This window comes from Epargyreus clarus, unplaced genomic scaffold, assembly GCF_041222505.1.
Source record: "Epargyreus clarus isolate Ecla_fem2 unplaced genomic scaffold, WU_Ecla_fem_2.2 ptg000017l, whole genome shotgun sequence".
Taxonomy (NCBI): domain Eukaryota; kingdom Metazoa; phylum Arthropoda; class Insecta; order Lepidoptera; family Hesperiidae; genus Epargyreus; species Epargyreus clarus.
The window spans coordinates 6,522,862-6,537,217 of record NW_027332225.1 but is presented as its reverse complement, the minus strand read 5'-3'; the positions used below and the strand labels follow the sequence as shown (position 1 = coordinate 6,537,217).

The 14,356-nt window shown below is 33.5% G+C and overlaps 3 protein-coding genes and 1 long non-coding RNA gene across 5 annotated transcripts in view; 1 reads left to right on the top strand and 3 right to left on the bottom strand.

Moving 5' to 3' along the window:
• Positions 1 to 50: 50 nt before the first annotated feature.
• LOC140749226 (leucine-rich repeat protein 1) lies at positions 51 to 2,560 on the bottom strand. The gene is made up of 4 exons (XM_073082274.1): positions 1,849 to 2,560; positions 1,595 to 1,686; positions 852 to 1,006; positions 51 to 556 (listed from the first exon to the last, which is right to left on the bottom strand). Exons 1-4 carry the CDS (start codon positions 2,420 to 2,422, stop codon positions 142 to 144), a joined length of 1,236 nt encoding a protein of 411 aa, XP_072938375.1. The 5' UTR covers positions 2,423 to 2,560; the 3' UTR covers positions 51 to 141.
• An 830-nt stretch (positions 2,561 to 3,390) lies between these two features.
• LOC140749231 (uncharacterized) lies at positions 3,391 to 5,102 on the bottom strand. Of its 2 annotated transcripts, XR_012103037.1 has the most exons (4): positions 4,691 to 5,102; positions 4,089 to 4,267; positions 3,795 to 3,941; positions 3,391 to 3,495 (listed from the first exon to the last, which is right to left on the bottom strand). It is a non-coding gene; the product is annotated as an uncharacterized LOC140749231 (long non-coding RNA). The 2 variants fall into 2 exon arrangements; XR_012103036.1 differs by having other exon boundaries at positions 4,089 to 5,102.
• Positions 5,103 to 6,869: 1,767 nt separating this feature from the next.
• On the top strand, positions 6,870 to 10,535 carry LOC140749228 (G kinase-anchoring protein 1). The gene is made up of 7 exons (XM_073082276.1): positions 6,870 to 7,026; positions 7,202 to 7,367; positions 8,118 to 8,240; positions 8,620 to 8,797; positions 9,016 to 9,315; positions 9,735 to 9,889; positions 9,981 to 10,535. The coding sequence occupies exons 2-7, from the start codon at positions 7,203 to 7,205 to the stop codon at positions 10,065 to 10,067; spliced, it is 1,008 nt and encodes a 335-aa protein (XP_072938377.1). The 5' UTR covers positions 6,870 to 7,026; position 7,202; the 3' UTR covers positions 10,068 to 10,535.
• Positions 10,536 to 11,291: 756 nt separating this feature from the next.
• AdamTS-B (ADAM metallopeptidase with thrombospondin type 1 motif B) overlaps positions 11,292 to 14,356 on the bottom strand; it is a 49,308-nt gene continuing 46,243 nt past the window's right edge. Inside the window, exons 17-19 of the mRNA XM_073082278.1 lie at positions 14,114 to 14,288; positions 13,205 to 13,338; positions 11,292 to 12,925 (exon numbers count right to left, since the gene is read on the bottom strand). Of these exons, the coding sequence (XP_072938379.1) occupies positions 12,791 to 12,925; positions 13,205 to 13,338; positions 14,114 to 14,288 (444 nt within the window). The 3' untranslated portion in view covers positions 11,292 to 12,790. The remainder of the gene's footprint in view (positions 12,926 to 13,204; positions 13,339 to 14,113; positions 14,289 to 14,356) is intronic.

Below are 14,356 nucleotides of genomic sequence, written 5' to 3'. Positions count from 1 at the left end.
TTACTTTGTGTGGCTTCTTATTTTATGTATCACATGAATAAAATACAACATTCGCATACATACATTTTAATTTCGCAATGATTATCTAAAATTATAAGACAGTTAATTCTTAAATAACAATACTGATAAAATAATAAATAATTACTTGCTAAAACACTTTGGTGAACAGAAAAAACATTCAAATCCAACAGCACTGCTCCTAGTATTATCAAAAACTGCAACACTGAAGTAATCTTTTAGTTCATAGTTTTTCACTTTGTAAAACTTATCATTTACTACTGGTTTTCTACATACACACATATTGGCATTATCTAAGAATTCTACTAACGTCCATGGTATGAGATTGGGCGCATAGTAAATTTTATGCCTTAGAACAACTTTTGAAGCTAAATGCACTAAGCTGTTAATATAAAATTCCCAAGGTTTATATGTACTCCACTGTGATGTTGATGCTTCTTTTTGGAAATCATTACATGACAAATCAATGTGCTCTAAGCGACACTGCATCAAACTGCATGGTAGAGTATCTAGATGGTTTTTTGAAATAGTGAGGTATCTGGAAATACATAATTACTGTGTTATTATTGACATCAACACCAATTGAGTAAGGTTTACTTATTTGTATGAAGTAAACATTTTTGTCTTAAAAATGTGAGGGAAGGTATGTTCAGTTATTTTTTAAGGAACATTATTTTGCAGTCTATGCATAAGAATTGCTATTGTAATTGTTTTAAATTGTAATTGATAAAGTTTTTTTTTCATTCTATCGAAGTGACCATCCCAAAACTTTGTCACATAAAAACTTAATACTGATTTTACAAAACTGATTCTTTTAGAACAGAAATTATTACCTTAAAGTGTTGATGCGGCCTAGAGTAGCTGGAAGCTTGCACATATCATTGTTATCCAACTTAAGTGTGACTAAGTTTTGTAGCTTCCAAATTCCTTTTGGCAAACATTTCAATTTATTTCCACTTAAATCCAACAGCTTAAGGGTTTTGGTTATCTGAAAAAATAATAATATAATATTATCATCCTCAAAGTGGGTTCCTTTACTATAAATCCTCAGATTATCTTATATACAAAATACTCGTGTCACAATGTTAGTTACCATACTCCACTGAAACGGCTTTCCCGATTTTCACCAAATTTTATATGCATATTCAGTAGGTCTGAGAATCGGCTATTATCTATTTTTCATACCCTTAAGTAATAAGGGTTAATTTTTTTATTTATATGGCAACAAAATGTTTGCCGGGTCGGCTAGTAATTTATAGATTACTACTACTACTTATATGGTTAAACAATCATGTAAATAGTAAATATAAATGATTAAAAGTTAGAATAGTGAAATAGTACCAGTATATTGCTAGCAAGGGGGTACAACTACTATACCTTTATGTAGCGTGAAGCAGTTCTCATTTATATGTAAGATTGATGAATTTTAGGATTTGGAAGTGGCTATACCTCTGTGATCAGTTTCAATTAGAATCCCTGTCCTATACACAGGTGTTTATGTATAACAGTGAAGACAAGTAGATTGTATGCTCGTTTGCTAGTTTAATTGTATAGAGAAATAATTTTTAATATTCACCTGGGGTCCTAGCAGCCATTTCCAATCTATATCGGCTTTGCTACCTAATTGATTGTTCTGGATATATAATTCTCGTAAATTAGGCATCCTTCCTGTCAATAAATTCAACATAGGTCAAATGGTAGATATTCATTTATTATTTATGCACACACAATATAGATTCAAGAAGAAAAAGAAAAACACATAATAAATTCGTATGTACAAAGGCACGAATGTTAATAACAATAGCAGTGAATAATTTCTTAGACACTCACCAAACTCTGGAGGTATTTTCTCAATTTCATTATTGCTTAAGTCCAAAACTACTAGATGTCGGAGAGCCAAGATATCTCTTCGAAAGTTGCACAATTTTAGACCAGCTAAGTAAAGTTGCTCTAGTGTTCGTGGAAGACCTTTGCTTGGGAATTCTGATCTATCATGAATAGTTAACTTTGTTGGTGCATTGTCCTTAACTGTTACACTTATATTACATAAATCCGAAATCTTTAGATCCTTAGTGTCATTTGTTATACAGGATTTTAACAACTTCATAAAACATTTCAATTGCAGCACTTCACTTTTGATACACAAGTCGTGTGGTGGATCTTCAAAACGAAGGGTAGCTTTGCCTTCGCTTAAACATTTTACAAACACTTGCTTTAAGCACTTGATTCTGTATTTGATTCCAGTTTTATTTACAGACGAAAAATGCAACAAAAAATATTCCGATTCATTTTTTGGTTCTTTACCCAAAGCCAAAGTGGATTTTAAATATTTTCCTTTGGGTCTTTCATTTAATATATTAAAATGTAGTCTATTAATAACTTCTATCTGACAAACTAATTTCATTTTTTATAGTTTATTTTAAAAACAATAGGTAAAGTAACTTAATAGAGCAAAAACGAAAAGCCCGCGTAACAATGAGACAGCTGACAGACGTGTTGTTGATAAATTTGACAATAACATGTTGACGTTGACAACTAGTGCGAATGACTAAGGGCCGTATTAATAAACCGATCTCAAGTTTGAGATCTAACTCAAGTGCCATCTTAAGTTCGTTATCGTATTAATAAACAAAACTTAAGTGTCAAACATTAAACGCGCTCTCACTTGAGATCTGTCATCGCATTCGCTAATTAATAAATCAAACTCACGTCTCAAGTAGCCTCTTGAGATGCGTTCTGAGATGCTATTAGCTGAGTGTAGTCGGACCTTGACTTGAGTCGACGTTTACGTATCGCCGAGAAATAGATTTTGAAAATATTTTAGACGAAATAGATTATTACGATTATCATGAATTATTATGATAATATTGATGATCGCTTTAGTTCTCGGTTACCGAAAATTTATTTAAGAGACGCTCAAAATCCTTTTTAAATGCCTATAAATAAATTTCAAAAAAGGTATAGATTCTATTTACACTTCTATTTCACAGTATCACTAATTTTTATGTTAATTTATATCTTGATTCAACTTCATAATTTAGCTATTATGATTTAAATTTTTATGCTGTATTTTTTAATTGAATGGAATTTTTATTAACTAATTGTAATGAAATTATTTTATTTTTTATTTTTTCTCACGTGATATCCAGGATTGATTGATTTAATTAAGATTGCAATTGTAATTCATATATTTATACTCTTGGAGTATACTTCTGTAATGTATTTTTTTGTACCTCTTATTATTCAATTGCATGCTACTTTGCACTTATAAATGATATTTACTGATAAATTATGATATTTACTGCTATTTACATACAAAGTGTAACCAAATGTGTACGGTAAGGCTGGTATGTGTCAAAAAACCTACAAATATAATTTTATAAACAATATATTATACAGAACTATTTCTAGTATTACAATTATAAAATTTTAGTTCCTTTTCAAAGTAGATTTAAATGTTAAATTACTCAGCTTTACCTGAAAAAGAAAAACCAGAAATGCTTTATAATATAACCTAATTATATAAAATAGGAAACTTATTAAATTCTATTATTGCAAAAGTAGCTTTAATTCATAATTCCAAATATAGTTCTAAAAAAAAGAAAATGAAATTCCTTATAATATAATCTTTTATATTAAATAGGAGATTTATTATTACTCAAAATGTAACTCTAAATTATAATACTAAATATAGGTTTTAAAATATATACCTATTATGTTTACTCTGTTTTTATTGAATATAATAATAATATTATAAGTAAATAACAGCTATATACCTAATAAAATCAAAAGCTTTTCTTTTTTTTTTTCTAACATTGAGGCAGGGGGATGCAAAGATGCTGTTCACTGTCGGTGGAGTGCTAGGCTTGATTATTACTTTCTCCTTTTCTTGTGTATCATCAGGCGGGGCGTAACAGTCATTTCTAAAATAAAAAAAGAATATTAAGTAATGCAATCTGAAATATTACTAATTATTGTATAACCTTAACTAACGCATAGCTAACTATAGTTAGATATGTAGATGCAGTACTTCAATAACAACTAACTTTTAAAACATTTAAAATACATACCTGATACAGTGTCGAAATCAATAACATCATCAGCACTAACAAGTAGCCCTGGAGTCAGTTACGATACATTTGGATTCATTTCTGCATCACTGGTAGAAGGGCCGCCTCCATTTGACAATGTTATTCACATTGTTGTTGCTTTAGGTCATCCACAAACGCATTCGTTGCTTACTCGTATCCTACAACATTATCATAAATATAAAATCATGCCATTTTTATCAAATAGAAGTCATTTGTATGTATAATTTTCTTGTATATATTTTGTAAATAAGTCCATTTTTAGTTTATATTTAACATTTAATGTATGTTAGTAATTAAAAATGTATCAATAAAGAGTTACATTATGTCACAGTAAAAAAAAAAAAAAAGTTTCTGTTAATTCTAAATTAATAAGATTATAGTAGCTCTGTATGGAAGTTAACCTATACTACAGGTTTTTTACCCAATTTAGGCAGCTGACGATACTGAATTAAAATAAACGATTATAATAAAGACTACTCTGAGAAGATTGTAATTGTACTAATGCTTCATGAAATAAAGAATTATTATTAGGTATTTGGTTTAAGGTTATTTGTACACATGAAAAATAGATAAGTACTTACTTGACGGGGTATGTGGGAGATATTCACTAGCAATTTTATACCATGCAGAGTTCTTCTGTTGCACATAATGTCCGTCAATTTTTTTAAACTCCACTACACTATTATATGAAAACGTTTTTTCCACTTCACTGAATATGGTTTCTTATTCATTTCCATAATAAAACAGTCCAACTAATGTAAATACAGCTAAATAATTCGCACTTCACATCCAACTCATAACAAATAACAATGGAACAACAGTAAACAAACTAATGACGCGACGCGTTTTGTTCACAGTAACAGTATCTGAAATCGAACTCGTAATATTTTTTCCGAAAAATATTGCACGTGAAATCATTTACTTTTAATTAAATATATAATTTAAAAACTATTTGTTTATTTTATAAATATATTTAATGAGATATTTCACTACATTAAACATTTAATTGCATTAGCAAAGGAGCGGAACCGAAACGCTGCATGACGTGATTGTAATGTTCAACTCTCATTCATTCATAGCTGTCATTTTAAAAAATATTTTTAATCTGTTCTACTGTTTCGAATGAGATGCTTCTCTTGAGACCGGTATCAAATGATACGCACTTGATACTCATTTATTAATTAGCGACGCTCTCAAGTCGCTGATCGCAACTTAAGAGCGACTCAGTTGATACGAACTTAAGATTGATATTGAGATCCATCTATTAATACGGCCCTAAATGATAGAGGTGAGGCGTATATACTGGAACAAGTTCAGGGACTAGGTATTTTACCGGACTAGGTCGGACCTAGTCCAAGTTTTTATATGTACCTAGTCCAAGAATAAGTACCTAGTCAAGACCAGATTGTACGCGTGTCGAGATTTTATGGGACTAGGTGGAACTGGTTCAGGGACTAGGTAGTTTCCCGGACTAGGTAGTTTCTCGGACTAGGTAGTTTCTGGATTAGGTAGTTTACCGGACTAGGTAGTATATCGGACTAGGTGGTATATCGGACTAGGTAGTATATCGGACTAGGTGGTATATGGGACTAGGTAGTTTACTGGACTAGGTAGTTTATCGGACTAGGTAGTTTATCGGACTAGGTAGTTTATCGGATTAGGTAGTTTACCGGACTAGGTAGCATTTATTACTACTAGGTAGACTAGGTATAAATATTCGATCCGGCTCATGACACGGTTCCCGTTTTTTTTTTGCTCGTCGCGCCGGCTCGTGACACGTTTCCCGTTTTTTTTTGCTCGCCGTGCCGACTTATAACACCTTTCCCGTTTTTTTTTTTTTTTTATGAACGACCTAACTTCCTAGTCCAAGAATAAGTACCTAGTCCACACCAAATTGTAGTAATGAGACTTTATGGGACTAGGTGAAACAGGTTTCTGGATCACGTATTTTTAAATACTAGGAACAGGCATACCTAGTCCCAAATTTACCTAGTACAACCCATCTCTAGTAAATGAAGGGATTTTTTATGCTACGGCTGTCGGTCCCTCCCTCCGACCATCAGGAGGGGGACTGCCGGCTTGGTAACTTGACCGAGTTCCGTACCCCCCGCTAAACAGCGAGGTTGGTATAATTTTAATGTTGTCTCATTATATTCTAATATTACTATGAAAGAATATTATATTACTATGAAAGAATATTAAAAATCCGGGGGGTTTTCACTCCCTTGAGAATTTGCCCGGGCAAAGAGGGTACCCTCGAGACCCGAATAATCCCTACTCCCATATTGCGCAGACGCGGCATATGAGAGGCCCGTGGGTACGAAATCCCGTCTTGCTTGCTGCCTATACTACGGCTTCGATTCTCTTGCGAAGGCTAGGGATACCCTTAGATATTTAAACCAACTAATTGGTTTAATTATCTAAGGGGATAGCCTGTATATAGTAATACTCTATGGTTAGGGAGCAAGCACGCAAGGGAGGGTGAAGGTTTCGATCTTCATGGGATCCTTTTTCCCTGGTAGTTCTTAAGGAGATGTTTACCCCCCGGTATTGATATTATGTGGCAATCATAATTTGAATTAATTATCACATCATAGCAACACAATATAATGTGGATGAGACTTAAATAGCATATAACAACAATAGTGTATAACCAACTTTGCTATTGAGCTGTTAATATTATTAAATTTACTGCTACTAGTACTGCGAAAAAGGGTTCACCAAGAGAAAACACCATCCTTTCTGCCCACACCGCTCATAGACACAACGTTAAGTTTTTGTTGTCTATTGTTTATGGTGTTGTGTCTACCATAACTACCTTTACGTCCTTTACAAACAATACTCTCATTTATTTATTAAAAAATACAAAAAGGCTACAAAATCATAGTATTTTTGAAGTTTATTGAAAGAAAAACAGGTGATACTTTAGTTTTATATATTTTAGGGCGTATTTAATTTATTCTTTAGGATATATTTACTATTACCTGTTTACCGATACGTGAGCTTTACAGTTAGATTAAATGGGATGAAGATCTTTGTTTATTTTAAAATGATATGTGGAGAACATTTAGTTAATCTTAATATGTTATCAGGATGGCCTCTCTCGTGGTTCAATCTCGTTTCGCTGGTCTGAAAATTGAGGATGATGATTACCCTCCCAACGACAATGAAAAGTCCAAAAAAAATAAACCCACCGAAAATAAGAGGGTGGAACCACCTAAAAAAACTAAGAATAATGGAAATAAGTCTCAGCCAACAGTGAGTAATAATTTTTGTTTACCTAAATATTTTCTTTAAACATGTTTTGAAATTATTATTTAACACACATATTTAAATTTGTTATTTTTATTTTTTATACTTGAATAAAAATACGACCTGTATGTAAATTGTAAATTGTGTATTTCTTATTTGACTGTAATCTTTTTGTCCATTGATGGACGCTGATCTCCCCACAAGTGAGAATGCCAGCTGCCTCCAGAAATTTGCTAAAAAGATAGGGTGAAGGAAGTACAGGTTACTTGTTATGCTTGCGCATGTTGTTGGTTTTTAGAGTGTCCTAAGGCCTCCAATAAGATTTAACAATCATTATATATTGTCATTATTACATTTGGAACCTGTGGGGAATGAGTCACTAGTGATCACTCATCTTATTGTCTTCCCGATGTTTGCTTAACTTTGTAAATCAACATGCATAAGCTGCGGGGATATCCTTGCATTCCTTGTGATATAATAATATAAATTAAAAGTAGTAGTAACTTCTGTGGTTCGACTCTAGCGGAACCACAGCCACACTTATTTCTTTCTAATAACAGTGATGTTAAGCATTGCTATGTTCTGATTAGAAGGGTGTGGTAAGGGAGAGATACTTTTCTGAGTTATTCCAGTTTAGTTCTCAAGGAAAGCGCATCTGTGGCCAACCTGAGGTTGGGATCTATCTCTGCTATTTATGTATTCAATATAAAAAAATGTATAAAAATAATAACATCAGGTCTTTTGTATTACTTCCAGTTTATGACTGTACAAAAGAAACGTAAGTCTAAAGGACATACTGCCTCCGATGACCAGTGGGAGATGTGGAAACAGAAAGACGAGGAACTTGTAGATGGCCACTACGAGTCAGAACTACAACAGGTATTATTAATTATTACTTCATTATTGTGTGAAAAGGGGAAAGTCCTGCATATCTTGTGTTTATATTTCTATATTTGTTACACATGTATGGACTGCAGTGATAAGAAACATCAAATTAATTGTAAGTTTGTTCATTGATTCAATACTCTCAAGTGCTCGACGTTGAGTATGAATAATAGAATAGAGCTAAAACTGAGAATAGGAATTTTGCTATGGATCAGTATGAGCTCGAAATGTGTAAATCACCCATTACTCATACTGCCGTCATTCCTGCATGTTACAGTATGGTCTAGATCTTATGCAGGCACAAAGTTTTAGGAACCACATAGGTTGTTAGTTACTTTCTTAAAAATAATATTATTGTAAATATAATTTCCAGGCTATCATGCTGTCAAAACTTGACTATGAGGAGAAAAAAGATGTCTATAAGCAGAAAAAACCACAGCCTGATAAAACAGCCCCAGATACCCCACGTGCTGGAAATAAGAAACCTAAAAAGAAAAATGTTATGAGTTTGGATCAGTTTAATGATATGGTTGACGGGGAGGAAGCTAAGTGTAAGTTACATTTGCACTAAACTGTAACATGAAATAAACATTGCACAGGTAATCATAATATATTAGATGTTAATAGAGACCCTAAGACCATAAAGTATAATCTATATTACATACCATCCATCATGGATATGAGAGTAGTCTATTTCCACTTTTTAGTCAACTCTATAGAATAGACTACTTGAACTTACTTATGAATTTGGATTTCTTTAAAATTACAGGCAACAATCATGTTGAATCACCTAAAGAGCAGAAGCCTCCAGAGAAGGACACGCAATTCTTTGAAAGAGTGAAGGATATAACTAAAAACACAGTACTAAAAGACAAAATGAATGACAGAGTCAAAAATCGACTGAGTGTGTCAGATGAAACCATAACACGGGTAAAATTTGCTGATGCACTGGAAAAAAAGGATAAAGAAATAGCAGAATTAAAGGAGGAGATCAGTTCTCTAAAACAAGAACTGTTAACTGTAAAATCACGAAATAAAAAGCTATACAACATACTGGGACATGGCGAAAGTAAGTACTTTTCTTTTTATAATATAGGAGTAGCAGACGAGCATACAGTCCATCTGATGGTAAGTGGCTACTGCCGCCCATGGACATCTGTAATCAACCCCAGATATGATTAGATATTCCCACTTGAGGTCGGCCACAGATGCGCCGCTACCCCTGCGGACTAAGTTGAAACGCCTGGGAAAAGTATGTCTCTCTTACCACACCCTTCAAACCGGAACACAGCAGCGCCTAACACTGCTGTTATTAGGTAGAAATAGGTGTGGCGGTGGTGCCGCCGGAGTCGAAACATTAAGGGTCCTACCACCTTCAAAATTTAATTTTATTAATTTAGTAATAAAAGTTAGTCATCAAAAAACAGCAGAATTGTTTTGTATTCGTTAACTTGAGAGATATAAATATTTTAAACTTGTTAATTCCAGTGAAAGACAAAGCCGAGATATTGGTGGAAGTTGAGCGGCTGAGGACCGAACAAGCCGAACTGACTGCCGAGTTGGCATCCCTGCATACAGATCTGGAGAAAGAACGCTCAAAGAATGCAGAACCAGTAGAGAAAAGGAAGACCAACAGGGAAAAGGTATCACAAAGATAGAATACCTTTTGATTGTGTAGTTAAAATAATATTAGCTACATAACAATATAAACGATGTTCTGTATGTTTTTTACAGAAACATCCTACAAAAAAGAAAAATATAAAATTTGATGTTTCTTCTGAAGCTCTTCTTACAAAAGAAACAAGCTCCGGAACTGCTTAAAGGAAATAGTTGTATTTATTTTTAAATGTGTCTAAATGATTAATGAATGATTCTCGAAAGTATAATTAAACCCTTATTCGCGTTATGATAAATTCACACTATGACAAGTTCCTGTTTGCTATATTTAGAGTTAATGGGCAAAGATTGATGTATGGATGTATTTTTTTAGTACTATCCAAAAATATGTACATTTAAAATAATATTCACAAAATATATTGTTTTTATGGGAGTAGTCTTAAGTGATCAGTAATTATAATTATGAACAGTTTAGAAAAGGGTCACGAGATATTATAATGATTCATAATAAATGATGGAATGATTTGCTATGTTACATATCTGATTTAATTCAATTTTTAACTGTTTTTATGCTCAAAGACCATACCAAAGTTCCGGCATGAAGTATGTCATATGGAGAATATGTCATAACACGAATGAGCCAAATTAATAAATGCTTATCAATCATCATAATTTTGTTTTTATGTGCCGTAACGACATCCGACCTATTGATAACAATATATGTATGGAGTATTCTGGGATAATTATTTAGTGTTAAAAATGCATATATTTGCATAAGATTAATGTATTGGATTCAGCTGAGCAGCCAAAGATTTTAGATTTCCTTCACAATCTTATGCCCTCACCATAAAAATGGGCTTGTGAATAACAAAAAAGTATCGATAAAGTTAAAAAAGTGAACTCTTTTTCTTTTCTTAAAAATTATGTCATGTCTTGGCTACAAAAACGAGCCTCTATATTTACATTAATCTGGGTTCTTTGACCATCAATGCCGTCTGGTGTTTTAGTACCTTACTGTAATTGATCAAATTTTCAACCATATGACTTTATCTAAACTAAATAGTTTCGAACCCGGAGCCTCCAGAATGAGAGGTCGTAATTCATACACTGCTCAGCTATCGATAGATATACTATCTTAATACTAATTTTATATTTGAGTTTGTTTTATTGCTGGCCTAACTACATCTGTAGATGTAGTCAAAACGTATATTTCCGACTGTGATTGAATATACAACATCTTGATAATTACTTTAGATAATATGACATATTGCTATACTGCAGTAGATGTTGGCCTACCACTACAAAAATTGAAATGAAATGTCTATTAAGTCTCGTCCACTAGATTTCTGGATAATATATCTTAAGATTATGAGTTGTGTTTTCACAAACTTTAAGATTAATATATGGGGTTTAAAGAAAAAATACAACTTAAAACAATGCACAATTTTAATGCCATCTGTAATTAAATACACAATTTTATAATTAATACATCAGTGTGATATTTTTACAAAAGGTAAAAATAATTCATGGTAGTAAATTACGTACGTGACTAAGGGTTAGTTTTAAATGAAGTGAAATTAAAGAAGATTGAAATTAAAATTGTGTATCAATTCATGACGAAGTGTTCCCTGACGAATCTTAGAACTGAAACATCAGCAAACTTGATTAAAACTTTATACCTAAAATTTGAAAAGTTAGGTATAACATAAATAGAATACTACTTATAATTATGCGTATTCACTTGAAAATAAAAATTAAAATGATGTTTAAATAAATATTTTAGGCACATTTGTTCCAGAGACTGTAGGCGTGATACAAATTCAATATTTTTATACATATAAATTAGTCTGAAACAAACTATTCAATGGGATGAAATTAAATTTAGGCGATGTGAATGTTGGAAACATTTACAGTTTAACAAATTACAATTATCTTTAGGTTAACTATGTGATGTAACCATGAATATGATACTTTACGAGAATGAATATGATACAACACAACATAATAGGGACTAAACTTAACATAATACATGTTATTTACTTGCAAGGATTTGCAGATGGCCGTCTAGACGGCGACTGAAAATCGTGACTAGTTACAATCCGTTTACAAATTACGTATCGATCCATTAAAAAGGTAGTACGTACCTATTGTATGTGACTAACAGTAATTCATTTGTATAAAAATATGAACTCTGTTTAAATTGTAGTAATATCTAAGCGTTAACTTATAATTTATGTACTTATTTAATACAAGTGTCATATTGGCAGTAACCGTGATTATGGCAACGTGAATTTGATTTCTTAAATATTTTTGGTCCAAAATTTTATAATTATAAAATCTACATACACTTTCACGTCACATTTTTTGTATATACTTTAAAAGGAAATCATACACCACTCTAATACTGATGTTACAGAATATAAAGTATTATTAGTTGTTAAATCTAAGCGAAGACTAAATTAAATTAAAACTAGAATTACTTATATAATATGGCAGTAAGTGGTAATTGCAGAGCATTGTGTACCTGCGAGATTCGCACATCACCACAGTGATTCTATTCGAGTACTTATGCGTAAGTGAATATGCCTATTCGCTGGGTTATTTTTATTGCATAAAAAAGAAACAATTAGAATTCACTGGTTGGTCACATAAATGTCCATCTCCACTTCATTCGATATTTAATTTTGTCTATGCACGTGCACTTTATTTCGAACACTTTCTTCCACTTTCCAATTGTGGTCACTTTTTGTCTATCCATTTACTTGAGTATGAATAGTTCAGCATAAATTTCGGTCGATGCGACGATCGTCAGTACGAGCTATGGCTCGTATCAGCATAGAGGTACATATATTCATGTACCATATTTTCGTTTGAGATTAATATCCATAATTTTGTCCACATCCATGTATTTTTTGTAAAAAAGGCCGTTAACAAGCCGGTATGTCTACACATTTAATGGTGCTTATCGGTTTGGTCTCCTGATCACATTCGGAATCATCCACGACATTATTTGATACTTTATTCACGCAGTGAACGTTTCGTTGTTTGTTTGCATCTTCGCCCTGAAATTAATGTGCAACATGTTATAAAATTAAAATAAGGTGTTAAGTAACTAATAAACGCAAGAGCTAAGACTAGCTTCGGCAAACTCAATGACGTCATCTAGAGTGGCTGCACATCAGCACTTAGAAGTATACTGGAGTGAGCGTCGTATAGTGGAGTGAGTGCTGTACGTGTGGGTGACCTCATTTTCTTATGTGTTCTACGTCACAGAAAAAGTAGGAGTGACGTATTATCAGACAAACAAAATACACTAATTATTAGATACTGTAGGTCGTTACCGGCATATGGCAGGGCTTGCAGGGTCGCCAGGGCCCCACCCACCAGTGGGTGCAGGCGGGCTGCCGGCACTGCTGCATTAGCGCCTCGTGCCGCGGCGGCTCGATGTGGTAGCACTGCGACAGCTCTACTACACCTGTACATAATTTTGATTAAGTAGATGTTTAATTACGTGTGAATATGAACCAAAGCACATTGTGAAGATATAGGAACGCCCAGATTTATTTTCACTTTTGCTATTTATTTTGATTATATTTATTGAGATGGGCTGAACTTGTGGACAGCAAACTCATTTACTACTTACACAAAGAAAATCAGTTAAAGCGGCAGTATTTTTTAGTAATTGTAGTAGTAAATAATTAAATTATAATGTAAGTGGAGAATAATGCCCATGGAAATATCTGTAATCAATTACATATAATTGGAGTCCTACTTAAACTACTGAGGTTTTAGAGGGTTTACGTTTGCAAATCTGCATGGCAAAGTCATATTTTTTATAACTGTGCTGTTACTACAAGAAGTTGTTATTTACACATCAACAGCTAATATGTTGTCGCTGCATTTTTTTTATAATATAGAAGTAGCAGATGAGCATGCAGTTCACCTGATGATAAGTGACTACTGCCGTCCATGGACATCTGTAATAAACTCAAAATAACCAATCCTGGTTATTTCCATCTGAGATCGGCCACAGATGCGCCGCTACTCCTGAGAACTAAGCTGGAACGCCTCGGATAAGTATGTTTCCCTTACCACAGCCTTCAAACCAGAACACAGCAGCGTTTAACACTGCTGTTATCAGGCAGAAATAGTTGTGGTGGTGCCACCGGAGTCGAACCTTAGAGAATTCTATCACCTTCACGTGGTGTAGTTGTCGTATCTGATAGACACTTATACGATGTTGTACGTACGGTTGTGATCGTCGACGCACTCATAGTGGCGGTGCATGCGGCCCTCGCCGCAGGTGGCGGAGCACGCGGACCAGTCCGACAGGCGGTACGTGCGGCGGGCGCGGAGCTGCTCCTTGTCCACTGTGTACTGGTACGTCACGCCGGGGTTCCGGTGCTTGCCGCGGTAGATACGTTGCTGGGGACAAATTGAACATTAAGTTATCTGTAGGTACATATAAATAAAATTGAAGTGTCTGTTTTTAA